The sequence below is a fragment of the Cariama cristata genome, unplaced genomic scaffold (assembly GCF_000690535.1).
Source record: "Cariama cristata isolate BGI_N322 unplaced genomic scaffold, ASM69053v1 scaffold12088, whole genome shotgun sequence".
Taxonomy (NCBI): Eukaryota; Metazoa; Chordata; class Aves; order Cariamiformes; family Cariamidae; genus Cariama; species Cariama cristata.
Window position 1 is genome coordinate 5,636 of NW_009631741.1, and position 27,661 is coordinate 33,296.

At 35.7% G+C, this 27,661-nt stretch overlaps 1 protein-coding gene across 1 annotated transcript in view; it reads left to right on the top strand.

Annotated features, from left to right (window-relative positions):
- Window positions 1-27,661, top strand: part of FIP1L1 (factor interacting with PAPOLA and CPSF1) — a 43,552-nt gene that overhangs the window by 5,522 nt on the left and 10,369 nt on the right. Inside the window, exons 4-15 of the mRNA XM_009706099.1 lie at window positions 710-813; window positions 3,016-3,077; window positions 3,281-3,388; window positions 4,536-4,666; window positions 4,949-5,017; window positions 7,324-7,433; window positions 9,744-9,851; window positions 16,140-16,233; window positions 17,306-17,459; window positions 22,465-22,491; window positions 23,057-23,111; window positions 24,893-24,948. Of these exons, the coding sequence (XP_009704401.1) occupies window positions 710-813; window positions 3,016-3,077; window positions 3,281-3,388; window positions 4,536-4,666; window positions 4,949-5,017; window positions 7,324-7,433; window positions 9,744-9,851; window positions 16,140-16,233; window positions 17,306-17,459; window positions 22,465-22,491; window positions 23,057-23,111; window positions 24,893-24,948 (1,078 nt within the window). The remainder of the gene's footprint in view (window positions 1-709; window positions 814-3,015; window positions 3,078-3,280; window positions 3,389-4,535; window positions 4,667-4,948; window positions 5,018-7,323; window positions 7,434-9,743; window positions 9,852-16,139; window positions 16,234-17,305; window positions 17,460-22,464; window positions 22,492-23,056; window positions 23,112-24,892; window positions 24,949-27,661) is intronic.

The window sequence follows — 27,661 nt, forward strand, 5'->3', positions numbered from 1 at the left end:
GTTAGGGAGGAGCACCTTATGTGTTTGCCCTGTGTTTTCTCTCCCCTGTGGTCTCTGGGAGGGAGAAACAGAACAAAACACCAAACAAACACAAAACACTGGACTTGACCAACTCTTGGTATGAACTGGTGTGACTATTTTATTTACCAGCAGGCTTGAATGTTATGGGACAGAACAGCATGCAGTGTGCTCTTGAGCCTGTTTTTTCAGCCTGTTTGCTGAAAAATCTCAAGTATTTTATATAGTTTATTGATGTCAGTTCCTAAACAGTGTTCATCTACAACTGGTAAAACATTTGTTTTAGTTACTCTGGATATGTAATTGAGGCTGACAAGAAGCTAGTCCTGCGTATCTTTAAGTTCTTTCCTGAGTGACAAGATAAGAGCAGAACCGGTGTGTATGAGCTAGATAGAGGGAAGAAGATATTAGTGGAACCTAGTTTATGCTTATTTAGGAAATGTCATGTTTCAGAAACAGAGCTTAGTATAAAGATACTTCCCTATTTTGATCCAGATGTTTCAGATACTTGTAGCATTTCAGTAGATAAGTCTCCTAATTTACTGTTAATGCTGCTCAGTTCTGAGGTCTAGGAGAAGGAGAATTTTCTTCTTTCGAAGATTTCTAGAATGAATAGTTTTGTCTGGATTATTTTTCCACTGTAAAGGTAAGTGACTGCTTTTTGTCTAAGCAATGACTTTTTCTTTCGTAGAAGGTGGCAGAGGCTGAGGATGACAGTGATAGTGATAGCGATGATGATGAAGATGATGTTCAAGTCACCATAGGGGATATTAAAACAGGAGCTCCACAATATAGGTAAGTTATTTGCAAATATTAACTGGGGGAACTTTCAAGTTTACATTGAAGTATTAATTCAGGCTCTTTAATACTTGTCAATGTCAAATTGTATGCATAGTTAGTCTCAATTTAGTGGTTTTTTTTCAGCTCTTTAACAATCTTTTTAGTGATACAGTGATTTGAAAACAAAAAAGTGAAATGAAGTCAATGAAATGTCTTGAAGAGCTGTTGTGTTAAATTTTGTTTTCAGATTTTGAGAAATTATTGTATTAAGTTTGTAAATTAGAGAGTTGTTTTTTATTATGGAATGGCTATGTTACTTAGCATTTTTAGGGTCATTATTGTGACAGTGACATTTTTGTTGCAAATGGTAGAGTGATAAGCACAGAGGACATTAGAAACATTTGTCCTTCATCCTGTTTGTAGTGGATACAGTTCTAATTAGACCTCTGTAGTTTCAATTCCTATTAATGTTCTCAAATAAGATTTTAATATACTTCAGGATGGAGCTGCCAGTCTCTGGAGATCATTTCTCAAGATCATGGTTTAGGCATTTGCACCATATAAGAATATTTTTTGTTAGTGTTATTGCCCTATATTCCTTCTCTTGATAAAGGGCTTGTTTTTCACTGAACACTTTTGAACAGTGTTAATTTTACCCCAAATTAATGAAATACTATTTTTCATTACATGGAAGTTTTTTGAGGGAAGTGGTTTGCTTGTTTGTCTTGGCAATCCTACTGTTTTTATGCTTATTAAAACCAGAGTTACTAGGGCGTCATTTCTTAATAGAATTATGACAGGTCTGCAAGTAGGTCTGACTCATGTATGTTAGTGTGTTCTTAACTGTAGAATGCAGGTGATTTAGTCATTTTTGAAACATAATATTTTTAAACTTTCAGTATTTCATATCCTAAACTAACTGGGCAAATCAATGTAATAGAAAAGCAATTTTTTCAGTTCTTTATTTGTCTGCTTTCAATAACTTGCAGTATGCTTGTGATGTAGGCAGTGACCCCAAATTTTGTGAGACTAAAGCAAAATTAGATTTATATTCTCAGTGGATTTGCTAGTGCTCTTTCCATGAATACTGAAAACAATGAGCAGATGATCCTAAATCTAATTAGAGTAAAAAGTTTTATGTAGAAATGGTTGTTTTCTGACAAACCTTTTTTTCTGGGCAAATTGGACAGAAAGTTCATGGAAGGGCAATAATGTAAAATAAACTCAACTTTGCTGTTCGTTTTAACTTCAGTATAACAAGTTCCTTTTATAGGATTAAATAATTTTTCATATAGCAGCCAACTGTTGTTAAAAAAAAAAGTAAGATTTGTTTGACAGTCATGCACAAATACAGCATGGCAGATCAGAAGGTTAACTGTTTTGTGTCAGTTTTGTACTGTTGTAGCACTTGAATGAAAACTAAAGCTGCATGGAAGTGGTGCTGTAAACTATACACTGCCTTCTAATTATGTGCTAATCTCATTATGTTTATGGGTTGATACCACCTGTGAGGATAAGCTACACTGCACACAAATGGTAGTGAAAGCTAGCTCCTGATGTTCCAAATGAACAATACTGTAATTCCTAAGGTAGTTAAATCAGTTCAGTATCTAGATTTCTGAGTGCGTTTATGAAGAAAGCTCTCAAGTTTTTTAGAAAGTGAAATGTTACATACTTTTCTGTTGGTCATAAGGATAGGTGATTGCTAGAAGCATGTTGAAACAAACAGCCTTTCAATCATTGTAGAGAAGTGCTTGTATTTTCCATTTCTGTACAGATTAAATGGAATAATTATGAAAAGAGAAAAGGATCTGTCTAAACCCTTTCTTCTTTTTAATTTTGTTTTTACTCTAATCCCCAGAGTGTCATCTGTATTCCTAAATGAACTGCATTTTTCCTTTCTCTCTTCTTCTGGTTCTGTCCATTCTTGTTTCTATCAAGGTCTTTATCCTTTCAACTCAGGAAGAGTGACTGGGACTTGCTTCACAACTGTTTATTAGTTGGAGAAGTTGCTACTGAGCATAGAAAGGTACACTCTCTTCCTCCTAGGCTGATCTCTTTACTTTTACAGTGTTTCCAGTTGGAAAGCTAGAGATTGAGGATGGCGATTGAGCCTGGGTCCAGTTTGTTTCTGGATCTGGCTAACTCTTGTTTTGTGTTTTCTTTGGTTTTAAGAGTTTTCTCTGTCTAATTCAGTTTTTTGTTAATTTCTTTAAGTTACGGAGCAGCACCTGTGAATCTCAATATTAAGACAGGAGGACGAGCTTATGGATCTTCTGGTAAGAAAATTTGCACAGTAATACAAGTAAATATTAGTAAAAATGCAAACCAATGTTTAATTGTTTTGGATTAAGGAAATAATTTTCACTTCCAAAACTTCTTGATGAATTTAAATCTGACTTTTTATTTCTATTTTTACAGCTGTTAAAACTCTTTATTTGGTAGAGACAGAAGGCTCTGACTTTCTAACTTTTCTTCACAGGTGCAAAAGTTAAAGGGGTGGATCTAGATGCACCAGGCAGCATTAATGGTGTGCCCCTTCTGGAAGTAGATTTAGATTCTTTTGAAGATAAACCCTGGAGAAAACCAGGTAATGCTCTGGTTTACATTCACTGATATGTAGGTATTTAGTAGGTTATTTTAATAAGAGTGCCCATTTACTGCATGTAGATGTTCTCTACCCTATAGCTAGAAGATACTGTACAATATAACTTGGAAAAAAGCAGCTAAGTTACTTGTTGCCTTTGTGCTGTGCCACAGAGTGTGTGGGTGTGCCGTATTTCTTGGTATATATCCCTCACATATGTCAGCAAAAAGAGACTGTAGGACGTGCCCTTTATTTTTTTAAAATGCATGTATATCCTGAACTCTCCTTGGAAATCCGTATTTCTGTGGAGATTAGTCTGTGCCATAGGACAGAAGATAAAGCAGAACAGAAAATAGTTCTGGCAGGTTTGAGCATGATGAATGGTGAAATGTAGCTGCTTGTGCTTCTTTGTGTTCACACGTAGACATCCATAAGCTTTGAAGAAGGAGCTGGTACCACATGGGCTTTCCATAAGTCTCCTGTGTATTGTCTGATTGGCTCAAGTGGTTTGGGCAGACTTGTCTAATACCAGAGTTGGTTGGGTTTTTTTAGTGGCAGTACATCTTGCTACTGTGTATAGGTTTTTTCTACAGTTTGTAAATTGCTTTGGCAATGCAAATAGTGTCCACAAAGTGGATAAAAAAAGGCTTTGATAACATTCTGGTGTTTTAACGGTTAGCTATTTGAAATGTATTCTGTGAGTTTGAGTTATGTTTGGTGTCTCTTACAATAAAAACACATCAAATGAAAGGAAGAGTCAAAACGAAATGAGGAGTCAAATACAGAACAAGCAAAAGGCAGTGCTTCTTCACTGAACGTACAGCAAACATGTAGATCTTAACATTTATCCTTTTTGCAAAGGTACGGGGATTATAATATCCTATGATATTCTGTAAGTGTCTGCCCTTGATCCCTGAGACAGGATGCTAGGCAAGATACTCCTTTTGAATAAATTTTAATGTGTTTATAGTCTTAACTATGAATACTCTATGTTTACTGATGTAAAACTGTATTGAACATTTCAGTAGTATGTTTTTAGATCAATACTTAATCTGTTTTGATGTTACAAATAGAGGTGTAGGTATGTTCAGTGAAGAAAATAGAAATTAACTTTGTACTGTCCTAAAAACCTATGCTTTTCTATTTAAAGGGGCTGATCTCTCTGATTACTTCAACTATGGGTTCAATGAAGATACTTGGAAAGCTTACTGTGAAAAACAAAAGAGAATACGAATGGGTCTTGAAATTTTACCAGTTACCTCAACCACAAATAAAATTACGGTAATTAGTACAACTTTTGTGGTATTCTACATGCTGTTTTTCCCTGTAAAGCTGATTGTGTGTCATAAGCTTGTTCTGCCCAGTTCAGTGCGTTTATGTTAGAGTTTGCACCTGACTCCCCACCCCGAGCCTAGAGTGTTTCTCTGTTGCTTCTCTGGCAATTTGTGTGGATAGTGTGACAGACTAGCTACAGCTAGATTGCATTTGTACCGTTATTCAGGTTGTGGCCCATCACATAAGAGTTGTATGGTATCTTAATGGGCAATGTGTTATTTAACTTAGGCTGAAGACAATGCTATGGAAGTAAGACCAAGTGCAGAGATTCTCGATGGCAGATACCATCTTTTTAAGGTGAATTTTAGTAAACTTTTGTTGGTTGCTCTCATTTTTGTTGAGTATTGCTTCCCATGCTGCCACAGACTGATAGAAGAACAACTGAAATGGACCCAGCCATTATTTCAGACTCTCATCTTACATCAGTGACTTTCTGTGTATGTCACAAAATGCTGATTAAAAAGTGCTCGTCACCCTTTGTTCATCACCCTTCTGCAAGCATGTGAGTTAGTGGCCTGGTGAACTAACAAATTTCCCAGTGAAACTAATTTTTCTTTATGTCATGGTTTATTTTTAGTTGTAGTGCATTTGTTTGTGCAGATTAAAGAATTTGTGCAGATGTGGTGGAGAAGCTTTTGTAGATTATGGCATGTTTATTTTTCCTGTGGCCTTGTGGCTCTTACTGTGTTTTGTAACACTTATCGTTGGCAACTCTGAGATGTGAAAATCAATCTTCTGTATTTTTCTATTATCCTTTTGGGATTAGATGGCAATAAATCAAGTTATATATAATATTTTTCCATTCAGAAATGCTGATTTTCAGAGAGCAGAAAAATCTATATGACAGGATTTCTTTTAAGGATTAAACATTTTTCTGAAGTTCCTGTTTTCTCATTTACTCTTTCATTTGATACTAAAATTGAAATTATAATACAAAGGTTATTTATTTTGCTTATTTTTAATATGCAGCATTTTTGGTCTTGAACTGTCATTAAACTGACTTGGAACTGTTTGTTACTTTTTTTCTGTATACTCCTGACAGAAGTGTCAATTGCAGACAGGTATTTTTGTTTCCTCCCATATGCTACCTGAGGGTTTCCAGTAATTTTGACTTTATCTTAGCAAGAAGAGATCCAAAGCTCCCCGGGGCTTTTTACCTTCTTCAGTTATCATTATAATAGTGTTGTGGAATGGTGGAAATGGTGGGCAATGGGATTTACGATTTGCAGCTGACTGCAATCTCAAACTTCTCTGAACTGTTGTCCTGAAGGAAGAAGGATAAGTATTCCAACCCAAAACTTCCCCTACTTCTAGCTCAATATTGACTCTCTGGGAGTCCAGTAATCGAACGGTACAGATAATAATTGTGTTGTAAGAGTCTAAAGTAAGATTTTTGTCATGTGTTTTACAAGGAGTTTAATTATTTAATAATTTCATTAACTTTTCTTCCCACTCTTCTGAAATACTAAGTCTCATGTAATTTACATGATGTTTGGATTAATCTTCTGTAACTGGCAAGACTTTGTCTCCCACATTTTCCAGTTATTAATTAATAGAAGTCTTACAGATTTTTCAGCTAAATACACCAAACCTATTCAGGAGGGTTTTTTTTCCCTTTTTTTTTAATCATGTATCTGGATAGTTTAATTCAATTTTAACGATCTTTACTATTTCTGTGCATTTTTGTGGGTTTGGGAAAGAGGTACCTGTGTTTAGAAGTGGGATTCTGCAAAAGCTTAGTAGTTCACTTGCCTACAAGAAGCTGTGAGATCACAACCTATACGATGTTATACCATGAGTGAACTAGCTATGTAGAGTGATGCAGCTATGTGGTTGGTACAGTGGGAGTGTCTTCAAAAATGGAATCAGTAGAGATTTGTCTTTATTGCTTACCCATGTAGATTTTTCTTTCATGTATAACATGCTGCTGAAGTCAAACAATACTTGAAGTACTTGCACCAAAGGTCTTGCATAACTTTAATAATGTGTCTCTGGAATTTTCAGTACTTCAGAAACAGCAGTGTGTGTTTGAGGTATTCAGTCTGAACTAATGAAAAATCTTTTAAAGTTTGCATAACCCAGAGTATGAAGTGACTTCCTAGTATGACTCAGAAATTAAGTGGTTACTAGATCTCATGGTCAGTAAGGCAGATGCAGAATCAACTCAATTTCTTGTCTCATGGTTTGTTGTTGGGTAGCAGACTTGTTAGATATCTCTGTCATTAAGATTATGAAGATTTTTATTTTTTTAATAAGTTTGCTCATTTTAAAAATTAAGATGTTATTTTGTTCATACAGGAAATTCTACAAGAAAATCGGTTTGGTCTGTTCATGTCCAAATCAAATGCTTGGAAAATAAAACTGCCTAATCTTCTGTAGTAATTTGTTCTCTGGTATATTGCTTCTTATATATATTAAACACAGTACTTAAGTAATACACCCTTATAAAATATGGAATTGTTCTAGCTGTGCAAAGGTGACAGTTTTTAAAAATTTTTATTAAAGTTGGACTTACTTTCTTTTTGTGTTGGCTATGTGCTATGTTGAGTGTTGAGGCTACTACACTTCTGAGGTTAAACTAATGATGAAACATTATTTTGAAGGTACAGCAGGGCAGAACTGGAAATTTGGAGAAAGAGTTGGCAGTGCAGTCGACCAAAGCTGATTTCACATCTCCTCCTGCCTTATTCAAATCAGGAATTCCAACAAACAGGTTAGTTAGACAGTTGTAACTCAAGACTAAAAAGCTTTTTATACTCTTACCTCTATGTATTTGAAATGCATGATTTTTGTAGGAAAAAAGGTAAATGTATTTCTGTAACAGATAGAAATGAGGGGAAGAGTGATCCCAATCACTTTTAGCTTTCAGTCACCATTACACATGAATGCTGTGCTACCTTCCTGACTACTTGGAAAAGAGAAAGTAGAAGGGGAGCAAAAACTGCAGAACCAAATAACAAGACACATATAAAAATCCAGGTGCTGTTATATGACACCATGTTTTTTGTGTAGAATTAGACTGGCCAACAAAATGTTTCTAGCTAGTGTTTCTATGGGTATTAGCTAACACACCTTTTCAGTTAAACAAGATGGAATCAGATGGCTGCGACATCAACAACTGGAAGGATTCCTGGAATGCAGTCTCTGTCCTTCAAGGTAGCTTTAGCTTCTCCGTATTTGAATAGTTTACTATACTTTCTTTGAAATGAGAGAAATTATTTCCTTGCTAGGATTTCTTCCCCTCCTTCTCTCTGCCCTAGGCTTTAATAAGTTCTGTCCTTTATATCTAAGCTACTGCTGTTTGATACCTGGCACTTGACTTAGGATGAATCCGTGCTTCTGCTTTAGTTATCAAGTGATCCTGTTTAGGAGTTTTGGTTCTGTGCAAATTAAAAGCCATTGTATTATAAGTGATGGTAAGAGAGGTAGAGCAGGTTATACGCTTCTGTCATCAACAGTTAAAGACTAGCATCTATGACTTGTCTTTAGCACTGCATCCATAAGTACCTTGACTAATTCAGAGGCACTCGTGTTCAGATATTCCGTCCTTCTAAGAGTCAGTTCAGCACCCAAATATATTTCTCTTGGGTGGGGAAAAAAAAAAAAATCTTGCTTGATACTCTTGCCTGCATTTTTCTTTCACTCCTAGAATATTCCTCCTGGTAGCTTGAATTCTTCTCTGAGCTGTCAGGTTACACTGCTCTGATTTTGGTAGATTTTTGTTCCTTTTTTTCCATTTTTCTTTGTGTAAGAAGTAATAAAATTCTTCCAAACTTTGTACCAACCCTGTAATTATTTTTTTTTGCTTTTCTTTTCTGAATTGCTTCTGATGTTCTTGTAACAGAGTTCTCAAAATTAAATGTACTATTCACAGGGTAAGGATTCCAAATCTCTATCTAGTACAGATTTTGTTACAGGATTGCAATTCTTTATGCCACCATATGGTGTAGGCTTCATAAGTAAAATCTTTGTTGTATGCTCTGGCTAGGTTAAATCTATCTTGCCACAAATGTCTTTATACTATATTTTTATGTGATACTTTTTTGTTCCTTCCTGAAGTTTAGCAATCACCAGTTTAAGTGACCATCTTTCTGATTTTTTTAAAGTTTAAAGTTAATATATTAGTTGTTAATCAGAGCTTTCCTGAGAAACTTAAGACGTGTCTGTTTTCTCCAGGAACTAAGTTTATCATAGCAAAGGTTGGGAAACTGGTATATCTTTAAGAATGAGAAGCCAGTAAGTGAAGTTGGTCTGTTGCGTAGATAAAGAGGAAACAAAATGGTAAATTTCCGGTTGTATCACTTGTGCATTCTAATGGTTAGAATAGGTTGTTTTATATACATTTAGTGTGAATACTGTAATTCTAAGTTGTTACAATGGCAAAACTGATTTCTTCCCAAATTTGAAATCTGCTCCTTTGGATGCATTTGCTTAAAATAATTAAATAATTTCTTGTGTAAAGAAAAAGGTATTTCTACTGAGTGGTCAGAAGAGATTTTGAAAGAAAATTGTATGCTCAAAAGTCTGAGAGTAGCTCAGTGAATGAATATTGCTTAACTGTATGGATTATATATACTTCTACTTGAATAACTTCTCCAGAATCAGCTGCTATTTTCTGTGTATAAAAACCTGTATTACTGATTTCTTTATAACTAGACAGTGTTTATGGGATTGGACTTTTTTTTTTTTCCTTCCTTTAATTAATGAGTTCATTTTAGGTAGGCAGAAATTTTTGGCTATCCAGCTCTTTGATAATTTAAAATAATTGCCTTTATGCCATGAGTTATTTGCAGTAGATTTGTTGTGAAATGTCTGGAAGCATTTCTCATGTAGCAGTAAAACTTCTCTCAGTTTATAGCAATAGTTGATGTATTTGGTGAAAGGGAGGGAAAACTGATGCAACTGAGCATAGCAGCATTGGTGGGGGGATTGGTGAGGAGCTGGGCATGAGGAGAAGAGGAACTCAAAGAGCTGAAAAGATAGAGACACAAGAAAAGAAAGACCTAGCAATTTAACTCACCAGAAGCAGCACCTCTTCTCAGTCACAGGTGCGCACTTCCTCCAGAAAAACCAGTTCAGGCATCGGAAAGTGGTGGGAACAATATAGGAGGGACAAATCACCTGAATTAATGTTAGGGGTGTGGGGGGAGAAATCAGGGCACGATCCTAATTTAACATCTTCATTCCCCATTTTACTAGTCAGGGCTCTAACATTGCTTCAGGGATGATTTTACAGATAGATATTGCGGCACATATTTCTCTTTAATGGGAAGTCTGAGGACAGATAGTGTTTTTTGCTTTTTTTCATATGTTTGTAAACAAACATTAAAATAATTTTGAGCCTACTGTTTTTACCTCTTTAGTTTGAGTACAGTAGATGTTTGCATATGTTGCAGTTGAAATACTCAGAAAAAAAAACAACCCAAAACCAAAGAAACAAACAACCTCTGAGGTTTAGAAAGAATACTACTCATTACCAATATGGAAGTTATAGTTTACAAAATAGAAACAGAATTACTGCTCAACAGCAAATAAAAGTTACTACTTCACTAGTATTGCATCCTAAATGTTTAATTTGAAGAAAAATTCAGTGCTTGTTCGTGCGATGTGTCTATGTGAGAAATTTTGCTTGGATTTGTAAACAATGACTGTCTTAACTATAGCTGAGCTGAGCTGTTTGTTGTTTAGAAATCACACTTGAACCTCTTGTCTTGATTCTGTGATATTTAGGGCTGTTGAATAGCGTGAAGCATTGTGTAATCCTGAAGGAAGAGTTAGAACATAATGGAAATGATTTAGTAAATGGATGTCATATACAAACAATATGGTGTAAAATAAAATGTTTGTTCTCTAGAGGTAGTTCATTAAACATTAATTCTGTGCATAGTCACAATTAAGGTAAAAAGCTGAAGGAATCTCTTTTGAGTATAGTGCTTTCTAGAACATGAAGAGGATTTGACGTACTTGAAACCTGTCCTAACCAGCCAGGTCATAGAGGTACCTTACCGGTTTTAGACCAGTGCTTTTCCTTGTATCATTTTTCAAGGACTGTGAAATAGTATTTGTTTAGTGGCAGAGAAATAAGTGGAAGTTTCATCTACAAACTGGATGCCAAAACTGGTATTTTCTCATTCCAGTAATAGCTCGAATAGCTCTCCATTGCAGAACTTTGTTCTGTTGGAAACTCTTTGTTTTTTAACGTCCGTTTATGCTTTTTTGCATTATTACTAAAGAGCATATTACATTTAAATGAATTTTGTTTGCAGAGAAATTTGCCTGTCAATATGATGGGCTATTTTTCAGCTTTCTCTGTGCTTGGGCCCTCCTGTAAACAGAATTTTTATAGAAAATGGATTTGTGATACGTCATTACTGTGAAAAAATACCCGTCTCTCTTGTTTCATGAACTAAATGATGAAAGCTCAGACATTTTTTCAAGATAATATCTATTTCTTGTATCAGTGATTTCTGTATTAAATGTTTGCTTCTTAATTATATTGATCAGTGGTAAGTGAGCTCAGCAAGGTTGAGACTGTCCTTAAGTGAGGGAAAATAAAGCATAAAACATAAGCAAAACAAGAAAGAACACAAGAACATATTAAATACATTTTTTGAAGTATACTATAATTCTCTAATTCTTAGATTAAACTATAAGTCTACTGAATAAATGTAGCATCCAGTAGTTAGACTGTTTTTGAATTCTGAAAAGTGTATGTGTGTGGGGTGAAGTCCAAAAAAGCAGTTAATTATTTATATTACTTGTGATGGGGATAAGTGATTTCTGAAGCTATGAATTTGGAAAATAATTGATTTTGGTTTTGTTTTTTTTTTCTCCCCCTTTTTCTTTGCTTTGTGGAACCCAAATACACTCAGCTTGCCAAATGAAATTGAGATATCTTTCTGAATTAAATCCCCGTGGACAGTGGTATTCATGGTACAAATAACTCATAAATAACCATTCTCTAATTAGGGTGAAATCAATCACTGAGTTGCTGGAACGTTCTTTTCAGGCTACACTTGGTATGAACTCTGCTGTGTGTTCATGTGCATCCCACACATGTGGATTGCCTTTTTATGTTTGGGTGTATCCATTGGGAATGCATCTGTATCGCAGGTGCCCTGATAGTGTAAGGAACAAACCAAGCCTTTTCTTTTCTTTGCATACAGCACTGAGACAGAAACTAGTAATGCCTGCTTAATGTCTTCTCACTAAGCTAGATAATGGCTGGGGAGTCTTTGAAATCCCGTCATGTGCCAACTTGCTATGAGTTAATCAAGATCTGAGGCTTCAGATTTGCCCCTTTTACAGAACTGCTGAACTGTTAAATTCAGGACATTTCAGATGCCTCGCCTTTGTGCAGTTTGCATTTTTGACAGCGATGTCATCTGCTGCTCTGTTTGCAACTGAACGTATGCTTTCTCGTGTTCAATTTCAAACTCTTTTTAGTGGAGAATGAAATCATTATTGCAGTGTTGGAAATACAGAATTTGTCAAGTTCAGGGTATGATGGCAAATTTCTGAACGCATCCGTCATTACAAAAATTAAATCTTTTGGCAGCCGTTGGGAAGAACAATGGACATAACACTATAAAACATTATTTAAAAAAGAATTATAAAGCACCAGCTCAGTGAGAATGAGTGAGCATAAGTATACTCTTCAGACTCTAGAAAAAGTAAGTGAAAGCTCTGCTCATTTCTGTAAAGTTGATATCTAGGAACCAACTGGTCGTCTAGATTTGCTTCCTTTGATGATGCAGTGTTGTATTTGGGCTACTTCCCAAGCCAAAATTGGTATTACTGTAGTATGGTTGATGTACATAGTACTTTAATGCCCAGTACTTTTGCATTAGTGTCCATTGTTTATGTTGTAAATGCTGATTCCGAGAGTTGCTGGCAGCGTGCAAACAGGGCAAGAGAGGAGGAGCCTTAATTTGAGGTACATCACTCCCAAGTGGAAGCCCGGTAAAACAGTGGACTGAGCCAAGCAGGGGGTCACCTGAGGAGGGACTTCTTGCTGTAGAAGAGAGTCATCTATCATACACAAGGACTAAAGTTGGGTAAAATGAGTTTTCTAGGGTACAGTTTTAGATAATTAAGAGAAGATACCAGCGATGGAGGAGAAGCAGTGTCTTAGAACTCTGAAACCAAATGAGCTGTCAGAGTAAAGACTGAGACAAAGTTTGTCATTTTACAAAATTTCATTGGTTTGGGTTTTGGTGGTTTGGTTTGTTTTTTATTTTTAGTGAACAGTAGATTTAGAAATTGTTTTATAATACCTATGTTTCCAATTCAGTTACTGAAAGCAAAATAATAATCCAAAGTGCAGCAGTGCTGGAATACCATGCAAGATCACTCGGGAGGATTAAGAAAGCAGGTGTTGATTGTTTCAGGATTTAGACTGAAACAATCTGACTTCTAGGATGGTATGTTAGAAGATCCGAGAATTTCTTAAACCTGTGTTATCCTTGAAGAGGCTGCTGTGTAGTATGTACAATTTTAGTTTGCAGATGTGTTCTCAAACTGTTGTAGCGTTGGACTTTTTTTTTTTTTTTCCTCCAAACTATTGTGCTTAATGAGCTTGCTTTAAAATCCAGGAGGAAGCTCTAAACCCAGATACTGAAAAGCTCTGAGGACAGGCATTTGGATCGTCCTCGGTATGCAGTCTATCACGGAACTTTAGATTATCTCTGGGAGATCTAATTGATCCTTCATCCTGTAGTGTCTGCTGTGTCTTTTTCAGCTGCATTGGAATCTAGGTATTTGAGCAATTGGGATCAGAGCTATCAGTCCAGCAGAACTTGGAGCCTGTAATCCCAATTTCCAGCTGTTCTCCCTGCTATTTGTATTAGTGTGCTTAGTAGACCACTAGATAAAAAAAAAATACAAGAACTTGTCTTCTAAAACTAGAAGTATTATTTTCTTTCTATGAATTTCTTTTCTGAAATTTCCTAAAATCTTTTTCCCAGTCTTAATTTGTTATATATCATGCTATTGGTAAATATTGTGAGGTTTGTCTGCTGTGGTTTCCCTTATGGGTGTGACACAGATGTACCTTTGTTTCTCTCATCCATTAGCAGTGTAATTTTGTCCCTTATTTTCTAGTGGAGTTGACCTAAGTGAATCCTGCTTTTTAGCCCCTTTTAGAAATTAACCATGGGCTTCAAAGTAGGTAGGTTTTGTTCGATCTGCATAAGAATAATAGAGTTATAAATTCTCTGTGAAACTAGGTTTCTGGGTTTCATTTGTTTCGGGGCTGCAAACAGGAAAGTTCACTATACTGTAGATTCTCCCTCTCTTCAAAATAGTGGTTCCCCGTTGTCACGGATACCAGATTTTAGTGGATGATGTTCAGATCCTTGTCGTTATTCTCTGGTCTGGTGCCTGGAGACCTTCTTTACTGTCAGTATATTTCCATGTGGTTGATTTATTGAAGATTTTGAGAGATTGATTTTGCTTTAAATTTAGTGTTTGTATCCGATGGAATGCCATTGTGTCTTTACCCTCAGTGTAGCGGTTTTAATGTGCTTTGAAAAGTTAAAAATAAAATGTTGCAATTGACAGCTGTGTGACCACAATATCTGATGATTTTGGGGACTTAAAAGATACCTCTCTTAACAGAGTATGTGATTATGTACATGGGAGTTAAGAATTATTTAGTAGATACAACTTAACAGGCATAAGCTTAATAGATTGACTGGTTTGGAAACTGAAGTGAGATACATTTGCATTTGAAATTCACACATTGACTCCAGTGTGGACTGGAATAACTTGTAGTGAACTGGAATCAGCGACAATCACTGAAAAGTTAAATCCTAGATCTAAATAAGATGCACTTCTTCAGATTAATCATTAATAATAATCATACCCATTGAGAAAGAGATCTTGGAATTATTGTTGCTGCTTCCGAAAATGTTAGTTCGATTTCCAGTATTAGCCAAAATAAGAAAATGGAATGGTAGTCATCATTAGCAGTGGGGAACAAACCAGGAAAAGTCCTTATTAGTACATAAAGCTGTGATGCATTGCGAGCTGAATATTATCTGTGGTTCTGTTTACATCAGACAAGAAAAGATGTAGTAGAGGTAGGAAGGGTCCACAAAAATATTAATTAATAATGAAAGTTATAGAGTCACTCCTATATGAGGGGAGACTTGGACTAGTTGAACTAGTTCAGCTTGGGAAAGAGACAACTGAGAAGAGATACAACAGAGGTACTGCAAATACTACACTACCAGGGAGCAGGGATATTTTTATCTTGTGGTGGTTTTTTTGGTGGGTTGTTTTTTAAGACTGAGAATGTAGAACACCAAATACAATTGTCAGGCAAAAAAATAGCAAAAACAGATCTCGTCACTGGACATCAAAAGTAAAAGTGCGTTCAAAAGAGATTGTGCAAATGCAGATTAATCAGAGGCTATAAAACATGGTCGCATGGGAAGTCCTTAAATTTTTGATTGGCACAAACTGGGAGGGAAAAAATGTGTAGATGCATGTCACTTCTCTTGTCATTTTTCTCTGAAAATCCATTACTAATTACTTCTAAGCTAGGCGTTCTTAATTTACGTTACGTTTTGTTGTTGCCTGATTGGGTTGTAAGGGAGACTGAGGTGGGTCTTGTGCTGCTCTGTTGCCGGTTTCTTTAAAGAAGGTGAACATAGTGCTTAGCTATGCAAATGTTTTAGAGGTGTTTGAGAGAGAGACATTTTGCATTTGGGCAACTGAGGAACCGAAGTATGAATGGCTGATCTAAGATTCCGTTTCATACAAGGTTTAATTCAAGAGTCAGTGTCTACTAGTTTCATATACTTTCTGTTTGATGTTAAGACTGTGTATCCCAAGGTAAGAGAGATGACAGCTGATTTTGTTCAACATGTGCTGCAATATCAAGACTATGCACGGTAGGGTTGGTTTATGCTAATTTCTGCCTCCTAATTTACCTTCATTTGGTCTTCCATGGAGTCTTCCAGTATGGTTTCTTGCAATTTAGAAATTATTTCTAATGATTAGTTTATAATGATTTTACTTTAGATTTTTGTAGAAGTTCTGTTTAATATAGTTTTTTTTTTCTTACTGAGGTTTTCTGTGATCTCACTTTATTGTTCCTTTTTTTTGTTTGTTTGTTTTCCCTTTTATCAGGAAGAGAAGTGTAGACTTATTATCTTGTAGGGGATGGAAGGAGAAAGTGGAGAGTCAGCCTTCATCTGCTTCGTATTGCTGCTTTGTTTAGTTCTACACATTTGCATAGTTCAGCAAATTTATCACATTTAATGTTCTTCAGAAACCATCTTTTATATTTTATATAGGAGAAGGAACTTTTGGCATTCAGAATGAGAGAAGTCCATAAGACTTTCTTCTCTCTTATTTTTATTTTTTCCTTTTCTAATTCTACTTGTTGATTCTGGTTTGTCCTGTATTGCAGGCGATTACCTGGCACAATAGATGTGATTGGACAGACCATTACTATCAGCAGGGTGGAAGGACGACGGCGCGCTAATGAAAACAGCAACATACAGGTTTTATACTGCAGATTTGCACACTATCTTTGATAAAAAGACATTTTTGCTTTCCCCATAGGTTCTGATTAAAAGATTTCAGTGTGTATGTATGAGTGATACAGAATAAGCTTTAAGTTCAGGAAGAAAGTTGACAGGCAGTTAATTGAAATATATTAAGTTGAAATATTTCAAAAGATAAATGTTTTGGTATACTTCTTGCTGAAAGGAAATGAGCGATATTGCAGACTTACAGTAGAGGAGACAGCATTGGCTCTGCTAGATCTGCGTGGGATAGCATTTTGTTTACTAAATGACAAAGATAAATATTTAAACTGACTGTTCATTTCTCCCCTATTCCTGCCAGACACTAATGCTGAAAGTGAAAGCCTTTTTGTACGCAGTTTGAGAAATGCAGTCTTTTAAAAATAAGTTGTGACGCAATAAATAGTTGATAGAACTTTTCTTTTTTTTGAATTATGTTGTATTATTTTACTGTAAATTGTAAGATTAATCTTTTTTTTAGTCTTTATGGGCTTGGATTATCTTAAGAAAACAACAAAATGCGTTAAGATTGAATACACTTTTCTCTCCTGACTTATCTGTGGAGAAGAATCAAGGTTACTTGGTGTCCTAGCTGCATTTCCACGCCAACTTAGGTTAAGATTAAACAATGAAAATAATAATGGATTGCAGTGCTTATACTGAAAACACTGCTCTGTGTTTTTCAACTGATCTCACAGTCTTTAAGTAATTTAAAGTCTTGGGGTTTTTCATGCTTTTCATATTGATTTTTGAAATACTTTCCTATATATGTAAATTTAACATGGTATTTTGGGCCATATTCAGATGGCTTATATTCCCTCTCAGGTCTTACATTTATTATTCCCTAGTGGCTGCTCTTAGGCCCTCAGAGTTACTTTGCAAGTGTGGGACGCTGAACTATCTGGGATGCAGATAGAATTTAAACCACCTGAATATGGCTCTTTAGGTGCATAAGTAATACTTTGCTGATGTAGTAACTGGAAAAAGAGGAAACCTATCTTCTACCCTTTTGACATAGCAATTGTAACTATAGTTTGATATTTTACAGGTTCTTTCAGAACGATCTAATCCTGAAGTAGACAATTTTACCAAGCCACCTCCATTTTTCCCTCCAGGAGCTCCACCTACCCATCTTCCACCACCTCCTTTCCTCCCACCCCCTCCAACTGTCAGTACTGCACCACCTCTGATTCCCCCACCAGGTAAATACCCTGCACTACATAGGATGTGAAAAACGAGAGATGCATTATCATCAAGTGCCTGATGATAATGAATTAAAGATAGAGCATTCCATGCACATTTGGCTATATGTGCAGAATTTCAGAATTTTATGTTCTACTGTTTTCTTAAATATATCTGCAAGGCAGGACGAGAAACTTCTATCTTTACTTTCTCAGTAAGCATAATTCCAAGTAGTAAATAATTACCTGAAGACTAAATGTTGGATCTTGTGTCCTTCAAAATGTTTGAAGTGAGAAGCTGTTTTGTGTAGTTCAACTGTTAATGCCATTGAGAGGTGCATGCTAACAAACCATTCTGCAAACTTTTGAACTAAAAGTGTGGCATACCATGAATTTGTGTCAGAAGTTGGATTCTCTGATGTCTAAGGTCAAAGCAGCAACAGAAGCTTTAATTCCCCTTTCCCCTTACCAAGTCTGGTAAGAATTGCATTTGTGCTGTATCATTTCTTTCAGTGAGAGGTCTTATTAGCACCTGATATTTTATCCAACATCCCGTGTCTGTGAATCTTAAGGGAATCAAAGCTCTTTGAGAACTCCTCTCATTGTTAAATCTGGTTTGAAAATTACTGATGTTCACTGAATATTTACTGAAACTTGATATTTATGGAAATTTACTGAGGGGAGTGTCATGGATGTTTGCACAAATAGTGCAGTTACCTGGGTATGGTCATTTTAAAGAATTAAGTTCAAAAGGGCTTAGCAAGGAACTAAGAAGAATGGTCAGTGAGAAATGAAAATAGGTGGAGAGACTTTGCGGAGTATTTGAGTAGGAAAGTGAAGGATTTCTTTATAGAAGAGATTGATTTAAAGTGGAGCCCCTTCTAGTATTTTCTCCTTTTGTTCCTTGTGTTCTTTTGCTTGGTTTGTTCTGAAGTCGTGCTGAGCAGTTACTTTGCTATTCTGTTCACATAGAGAATCTTAAAAGTTTCCCTGTTAATACTCTTATTATTATAATAAGCAAGGAAGTAACATTATTATTATTTCTGTGCAACAACTTTGTGTGGGGCTTTATAAGGTTTAAATCCTCATAGAAGAGGTTGCTTCTTCAATTGCTTCTTTCAATTGCTTCCTTTTAAAACTATTAACTCCTGCTGCCTGGCAAGGTCTGGCTTTCATCAGTGATTGTCATACACAATATGGTGCAACCTAGAAAACAGAAGAGAAGAGATTTAAAGATTAAATAATTCTGTGTCCAAGTTTTTGTGCATAAATATAAAAAATAGGCTGTCTGAAGAGAGAATATGCTGCAATTTTGTGATGTTTCCTTTCTGCGGGGGTGGAGGGGGGACAGAAAGGAGAGGAACGTGACGTTAATGCTAACTGTGGTTTTAAGCTGCATTAAAACCTTTCTGATAAAATAATATAGGTAATGCATTGCGAGTTTTTAGAAAGTAATTACTTTAATTATAATTGTGGTACATAAAATGTGATCTAAGTTCTATGTTATTAAAAGCATGAGAGAAACCCCCACAGACACTTCAAATGCATTTGGTGCAGGGATGTCATATAGGTGTACCGGACTGTTCTTATGAAATGCTTCACCTGTTGAGTTTTTAAAGGTGAAAGAAATCCACATGTATAACAGATTTAGCAAGCAGGTTTGGCTTTAGTCTTGTGCTTTACAGACAGGTTTATGACATACGCTTGTTCAGAAGGTCTCCTTTGACATCCTTCTGTACTTTGAGTAGATTTGTAAATAACAATTAAGAGCTGTGGATTTGGTTTCTTCAGGCCTGTGTTTTAATTGTGCTGTTGCCAGTTCTTTATCTTCAAAGCTGTTCCTAAAATAGGATCTGCCATCCCTCCTAGGTTCAATGGAGGAGGAGGAAAAAAACTACTCTTACCCAATATTAAACCGGGACTACTTGCCAGAAAATTTAAGTATTCCAAATATAAAACATCCTCCAAAAGCCCCTTTGAAAAAGGATCTTGCTTTGAAGTTACATCTCTTGTTCTGAATTCATTCACTCTTGCGATTCAAATCTTTTTTTGAGGAATGCGTCCTGGAAAATTCAAAGGGCCAAATGCAGAAAATTCTCAAATACTCCTAGGAGATCACTGGCTGTGGCAAAAAATGTGTTGTTTTTTGTTTGCTTGGTTTATTGCTATATTGGAGTGATTTAAATTTAGAGAAGAACATGGATGCTTCTGTTTAACAGGCTTTAAAAGTTGTTTTATGTGTTTTGGTTTAAGAGTGTAGTTAAAATGTGACATGCATTTGTGATATTTCAAGAAAAAAAAAATTACTCTGAAGTGTTGAACTTCTGTTGCATAACTTTAGGAAGTTTGACTGCCTAGACTTGCACCAGAACTTAGCAAGTTACTTAGCAAGTAACATCTGTTCAATCCCAGCGATCGAAGTGTGTACTTTTTATCTTGTGATAAATGAGAGAGAATTTGACTTAGTTTAGCCTGTGGCAAAAGAAGTTTTTACACCAGGTTGAGTTACGTTGCATTGCTGTGGGCTATTACACAGTTCAGCTAATTTGCAGCATGTTGTTAAGCTTTGGCAGCATTATCATGTTTGATTCCTTACTCTGCAAGTGGAGCACATGTGGCATTGCTTTCCTTTAGTAAAACCTACTTGGTTTTCTGTAAATATTTACCAGCCTTGAGCTAGTAGGATGGTATACAATGTCCTGAAAGCAATTTTGAGTGCATTAGGTGAGATGCCGCACTAATGCCATTTGGATTGCTTTTGGCACACAAGTCTGAATATTTAGGTTTAGGCGAGGTGTATCTTTGTGGCAGTACAATGTGTTGTAGGGATGTGACATGATTTTGATGAAAAATGCCTATGTGGTTTTTTCAGTATAATACCCTGCATTAACCAATTCGTTAAAATTATTTGGATGCTTAGTCTCTGGATATTAGTTTTATTCAGTCTGTCTTAATTTTGCTTGAATGGCTCTCAAGTGAAATTTTTCATTTGACTATTGATCTTGTAATGAGATTTTTATTTGTATTTCTGCATAAGATAAACTTCTGAGGAGTATATTAATTGTTTAATCAGAATTTCTTCCTTTTTGCGAAGAGTATTAGCTTATAGCTTTCCAGGCTATTCTGTGGATAATGCTGAGAGCTGTGTTCAGTGCTAACAATACACTGGTTTTAGTGCAGCAATTGAAAAATTTTTAAGCATAAGATAGAACTAATAAATTAATAATTTTGAGAGAACTTCTGATATTTTTCTAGCTTACGTTCTTAACATTGCTGTTAAGAGGTATTTTTCATGTATATAGTAGACTCATGAAGAAATCTGTTAAGCTGGAGAGTTAGCAAAAAAAGATGAATAGAAAATACGTCAGCTATGCAGTAGTTTGAGTTCCCAGTCTTCCTTTTCTTTGAACAATTTTCATTAGGAGTGTTTAGTCTTTTAAACGTTACACTGTCAAAACTTTTAGTGGTGTGATTTCTGGTGTTCTTAACAAGATAGTGCATATTGGAAAGCTTGTGTGCTGGTGAAGAGAAAGTGGCTCATGCAATTTAGAAATTTGGCTTTTGGGTTTCGCTGTCTCCTGATTCACATTTTGGCTGAGAGATTTTAAATCTTTAGGATTAGACAGCAACCCCAATTTTGTTTCACAATCTGTTTAATCCTATAGGATTAATGCTGGTGAGAATTCAGGTCAGTGAAATCACCAGCAATTACCTAACATTGATTTTGATTACACTTCCTCAGCTTGCATATTCCTTCATTCTGTCCTTCTGCCAAGGCAATTTGGGAGTAGTTGGCATTTCTAGACAATATAATGTGTAGATGTAGTTAAATGTTGCTGCCATACAATAGTGGTTTAGTTCTAATGTTGGACTAATAGTGTATATACATACAATTAATCATGCAGTGGCCAGTACATCTAGGATATTCTCTGAATGATGAAGTCTGGAACTTGAATGAGATGGGTTTTAATTTAGGTGGATCTGGCTGCTGTTCTGTCTGGATGTTTATGCAGTTATGGCAAAACTGATAAAAGCACTTGGCAAAGTTTTCTCTTCTCCCCTCCTCCCCCAAAGTCTTGCAGTGAGTTGTCAGGTTGAAAGCACTTATTTTTTAATGGAAGCAGAGTTGCTTATAACTGAAAGAGCTTTATGCCTGGTAAAGTAGTCTGTTTTCTGACAATATTGTTTTAGCCCAGTTTATTATTTTCATGTAACAGTGGTTTGTGTGTTCAATTGAGATAAAGCTAGTTCTTTGCAAAGTATGAGAAGATAATGTCCTTTAAAGTGTATGAATGATTTTTGCCTTTTAATCATTCAGAATCAAGTAAGATACCTTTATATGTTAAGGCAGTATATTTTGTTGGGTCAACTAATTTAGTTGGGAACAATTTCTCAGCTTTTTGTTACATTTGTAACAGCTAAGCTAGGTCTGAAAACCAGAGTAGTTTTTGAATGTGTTTGTATTATTCTCAGATATTTACAAGAAAATAGAATACCGAACAATTTTTTTTCCCTCCAAGTAGCAACTGAATTGCAGTGTGGCATAGCATTGACTGAAAAGTCTGTAAGGCTTACTGTTGCTAGAATATTTTGTCCGTGTGGACCTACTGTTTCCTATACTAAGCTATTAAAGGTCAAAGGCCAGTTGCATTTCCCTTCATCCAGTCATGGAATATAAAATAAAGCAAATGTATTCTATCAGATGTTACTTTCCTTCTGGATACTAAACATTTTAAGGTTATAGATTTAATTCTAGTCTTGAGACCCAGAGTCATTCTTCGTTATTTTTGTCTTTAATTAAATAAGATATTGAAGAATAGGAATTTAAATAAAAAACCCAATTTCATAAGGCTTGCATAAAATCTCAACAATTGGTATTAATGTGAGATCTTGATCTGAGGACACAGAAAATAAGCTATCATTCTTCTTCATCATGTATGTGGTGATAACTCAATCTTATTTTAGATCTACAGATAATAAACATAAACTGTTACTATAACTGATACATTATTTATTGTCTTTTTAGGTATACCAATAACAGTGCCACCACCAGGTAAACTTGCTTAGAATCTTTTTTCCACACTTGGTTAAGAAGTGAAAACTTAACTGATATGCAACTTAGCAACTTCCTTTTAGTTATACAGATAAAAGTTCATAAATACAAAACTATTATGTATAGATATAGGCTCAGTTATTCTGATGCCAGGCAGAAAAGAAAATATATGAAGATACTGTTGACTAGTCAGTTTCTTAGATGTGCGCTTCCTTCTTTTCTTTCCATTCTTTTTTTTTCAGTTATGCAAAAAATAATTGTGATTATTATTTATTAAGTATTGTTAGATACTCAGGAATTTTCCTGTGCTTATTATTGTGTTTTTAAGAATGATAAGGTATTTGATTTGAAGCACATTAATATACATTTAATACTCTGCCTTTGTTAAGCTGGAAAGTAGTTCTCAGTCTTACAAAGTGAAACCCATTTACACAGTGAGAAACAATTTTTGCATTGTACTGTCTGGAATTTGCTACTGTATGCTTAGCCTAGTTCTTTTATGTGTTATATGAAATATATTCTTTTTTTTTTTCTTTTCCCTCTCTTACCTTATTTATTATTGCAGGCTTTCCACCACCACCTGGCGGTCCTCCACCTTCCCTCATACCCACAATAGAAAGGTGATTATCTGTTTGAAATCTTATAAAGCGATATATCAGTATTTTGTAACTGAAATAAATTAATAAGGACTCTTACACTACTTAGTGATTTATGGATTTTATCTGGGAGTGGGGAGACAGTTTCAGATTTTTACAGTATTTTTACAGAAATTTTACTAGTCTCACCTGTCTGACACTTAATATTCTTTTGAGTAGATTACTTGACCACTTATTAGTTAGTTGAGTTATGACACTATATCAATACCAAGACTTAAGAACAAAGTCAAGATAATGATTGTTAAAGTATTCTTTAGTAGTCTGAAGGCTTATTTAAGTGAACTGTGTACTTGTCAGGTACTGTATCCTTTTCTATAAATGCAAATAAACAATTTGGCCACAGATTCAAACCCTGATAAGCAATAGGAAATGCCAGAGTTCCAAGGAATCCAAATTTGTGTTTCTACTGTGTTTATTCTAAGGGTTTAACTTTAATAGGCCTAACAGTATTTTTTCAGTGCCTTTTTTATATATGTGTATATGTATATGCGTACATATATTTTTTTATATATATATATATGTAAAAGGAAGAAAAAAATACTGGCCAGCACAGTCCTTGAAAAGTATTTGTATTTTGCTAGAGGCCAAAACCATGTCATATACAAAGCTCACATAAGAAGATGATGCAAGCCTCTTGCCAGTCCTTTGGATTTCACTGAGGGAACATGCGCACATCTGTTCCTTTGAAACTGAACATTCGATTAACATATACACTACAGGATGATGATGGTAAATCTCTGAGAAAACCCTCATCTGATTTAATTCAGAAAAAACCCTAACTGGATGCGTTTGATGTGCGTGAAAGTACACTTATTCTTTCATACTGACAGTTGCTGTGAGTTGTCGTTAAGCAGCAGTCATTGCATTTACTTATAGTGAATATTTATATATTTCTGAAATATGATGTGAAAAAATCAAGTTTATTGTGGAACCTAGGAACTAAACCTCATGCTTTTAAATGTTAAAATGTTGTGTTGGCCTTTCATTAGCATTGTTTTGTTTTTGTTTTTGAACTAAGCTAACCCAAAACTTATTTCTTAATGTTAAAGTGCCTTTAAGAACAGAAATAACACTTAGGTTAAATACTGCAAAGATAATTCATTCAAGTTATGTAGGAAGTGCTAAAAGGCATGAAGGAATTGTATATGAATGAATTATGTCCTGTGTACATATCATCCTTTTTAACCTTTCTGATTTTTACCTACTTGAGTTGGCTACCACTGAAAGAAATCAGCCTAGAAAATGTGTAGCTAATTTAATAGTTTATTTATAGAACTACACATTTGAAGTCCACCTGTTCTTAGATATGCTCACGTATCTACTTTTGAACAGAAAGAATGAGAATGGCTTCGTTCATGAATGAAGCACTTTCAAGCAATTGGAGATTAAGTTCAGTATCTGTGCAGAAACATCTTATGATACAAGAAACATTTGAAATAAAAAATTCATTGAAAATACAAAAGAACAGCTTTGAAGATAGGGATATTTTTTGTTTTAAATTTTAAGAAGAGAGAATGCTATTTTCACCTGCTGTATGAAAACATGAAATACACATATTCATGTTGATAGACAGCTTCCTTAATTAGTAATGCTCAAAATGGAGGACTTAAATCCATTAATGACAAACACTTTGTTTTAGTCTGTCTGGTGATAAGAATTCAGGGGAATAATATTAAAAGTACATATTTGTTGATGGAGGTAGCTTTGGTAAAACAGGACTTTTGCATATATTTTCTTCTCAACAGTGGACATTCTTCTGGCTATGATGGTCGTTCTGTTCGTGCATTTTCGTATGGCAGTGGTGAGTAAGCTTGCTGGCTTTGAAAATTTTTAGTGCTGCAGTGGATTGTTTGATATATCAGGATTTTAGCTAAGAGACTAAACAGGTCCTTGGTTTCAGTAAGTCTTATGAAAGCTCATTGCCTACATTATAAACAGATACATCCTGTTGCAAATTTAACAGCTGTTGGTAAATACTATTGCTTTGCTTACTTACTTGTATGCTGGATATCTTTCCATGCTGCTTTTGCAGAACTGTGATTTTGAAAATTAATACACTGTAATATGAACCACAAGTCAGGGAGAATTTTCCAAGGACTAGTAGGATTTACAAGCAGGAGAACAAGTACTGTTGAGATACCATCAGAATTTTAACCAGCAAGATCAATCATTGAGAAATCCTGAGTAATGTACCTCTACTTTGAAAAACTGTTTGTCTAAGATAGTATAATCTTTGGCTATCCTGTTGCAAAGTCTTTTTTTTTTGGTTAATGTTATGGAAAAAATCTGAAGCTGAAAAACATAATTTTCTGGTTTTTTAGTAAGAGTGAACCAAAATAAAAGTTTCATTATGTGTGATCAAATGGACATTAACAGAACCTACAGTGAGTTTAGAACTATTGCCTAGCATAGCCCTGCTTCTTGAGCCAAAAGAGTGGTAGCAATACTAAGATGTCAGCTTCTTCCTGACCCAGCCCAAATTGGGAAGATAAAATAAACATAGAATCATAGAATTATTTAGATTGGAAGGGACCATCAAAGATCATCTAACCTAATCCCCGCCTGCCATGGGTAGGGACATCTTTTAATAGGCCAAGTTGCTCCAAGTCCTGTCCAACCCAAACTTGAACACTTCCAGGGATGGACATCCACAACTTCTCGGGGCAGCCTGTTCCAATGTCTCACCACCCTCATCATAAAGAATTTATTCCTTATGTCCAATGTAAGCCTGCCCTTTTTCAGTCTAAAAGCTTTGCCCCTTGTCCTGTTACTGCAGGCCCTGGTAAAAAGTCTCTCTCCATCTTTCTTATAAGCCCCCTTTTAGTATTGAAAATCCACAACAAGGTCTCCCCAGAACCTTCTCTTCTCCAGGCTGAACAACCTGAACAGCATAGGAGAGAAGTTCCAGCTCTCTGATGGTTTTTCATGGCCCTCTTCTGGACTTGCTCTAACATGTCTATGTTGTACTGGGGACCCGAGAGCTGGATGCAGTACTCCAGGTGGGGTCTCACCAGAGCACACAGATGGACAATCACCTCCCTCAGCCTGCTGACCACGCTTCTTTTTATGCAGCCTGGCATACAATTGACTTTCTGGGCTGCAAACTCACATTGCCGGCTCATATTTAATTTTTTGTCCATCAGTATTCCCAAGTTGTTTTCTGCAGGGCTGCTCTCAACAATTCATCACCCAGTCTGTACTGATGCTGAGGACTGCCCTGACCCAGGTCCAGGACCTTGCATGTTGCCAGTCACTGCCTCTGCCTTCAGTGTATCTGCCATCCAGCACCATGCCTAGTGCCTTTTCTTCCAGATGACTTTTTCTGTCCCCTTGCTCTTTGTTCCTTGGGACCCTAGCTACTGGGAGGAGAAGTTGTAGGAAAAGTTCTGGGGATACATAATGTTCAGTATGGATCAAATGGTCAGATAATGTATCTCCCAAATGTTCCTAAGTTTTTAGAGAGGACATACAAAATGACATTTGAAATTTCTTGATGTTGGAACAGTTTATGGAGTAACAAGTGGTACTTTGTTGACATTGAAAGAATCCTCATCAGTTATCAAGTGTTTGCTTTTGTGGATGGAAGCTTGTTATGTTTTCATGAATTCTTGATGTGGCCAGACAGCTGCTTTACACTAACTACTTTTTTAGCAATAATTGAACTGTGTTTGCTGAAGTTTTAGCAAAAATGTAAAGGTGAGGCAGACAACTAAGATACCCAAGTGGCTATTTTGCTGAAACTTCAGCATCTAAAGCCATGCAGATACCATAAGGAAAGCAATCTTACAGTCATTAGTACATACATTGTATCTAATATGTAGTTTCCAACTTAGAATATTTTTCACTTTGGCATCTCTTTTGTTAGAATTTGCTATTCTGTCAAGTATTGTCAGGGACACAAGAATATTTCCAAGTTTTATGTTGACCTTCAGAGGTGATGACACGCTTATGCTGTTGCAGTACCAATATTCAAAAGATGACTGTTACTGTGATCATGCCAACATTGAGCTTGAAGTTCTTCAGTGGGATTTAAAAAATTACGTTTGCCTTTGTATGTTTATGGAGACCAAAGAGCACAGTCTGCTCCCATCTTCCCAGTCTGCTCCCATCTTCCCAGGGTATCTGGCATCCCTGTTGTGGCAAAAGCTTTCATATTTGCTGCACAAAGCAAATTGTCTGTCTCTAAGCCGTGCCTGTCATACGGATTTTTCGATCTGTAGAGGCTCAGTGGCATTTTACTGCTGTTGTTTATCTCTTAATGAAAGATATTTTCCTGGCCAGCATCTTACTTTAACAGTCGCTATGTCACAACTGGCCAGTATTTTACTAGTGTTGTCCGTGTGTCAGAGCTTAGGTAAATTGAGGACTCTGCAGTGCAGTAGGGTACAGATGATCATTTTAATTAAGAATTGCTAAGTATATTTATCTAATAGTTGCTTTGAATGACAGCACTGAATCTCCAGCCTGTTGTCTACTTTGCCAGTCTGTATGTTTCAAGGCTTTGTTAAAATGAG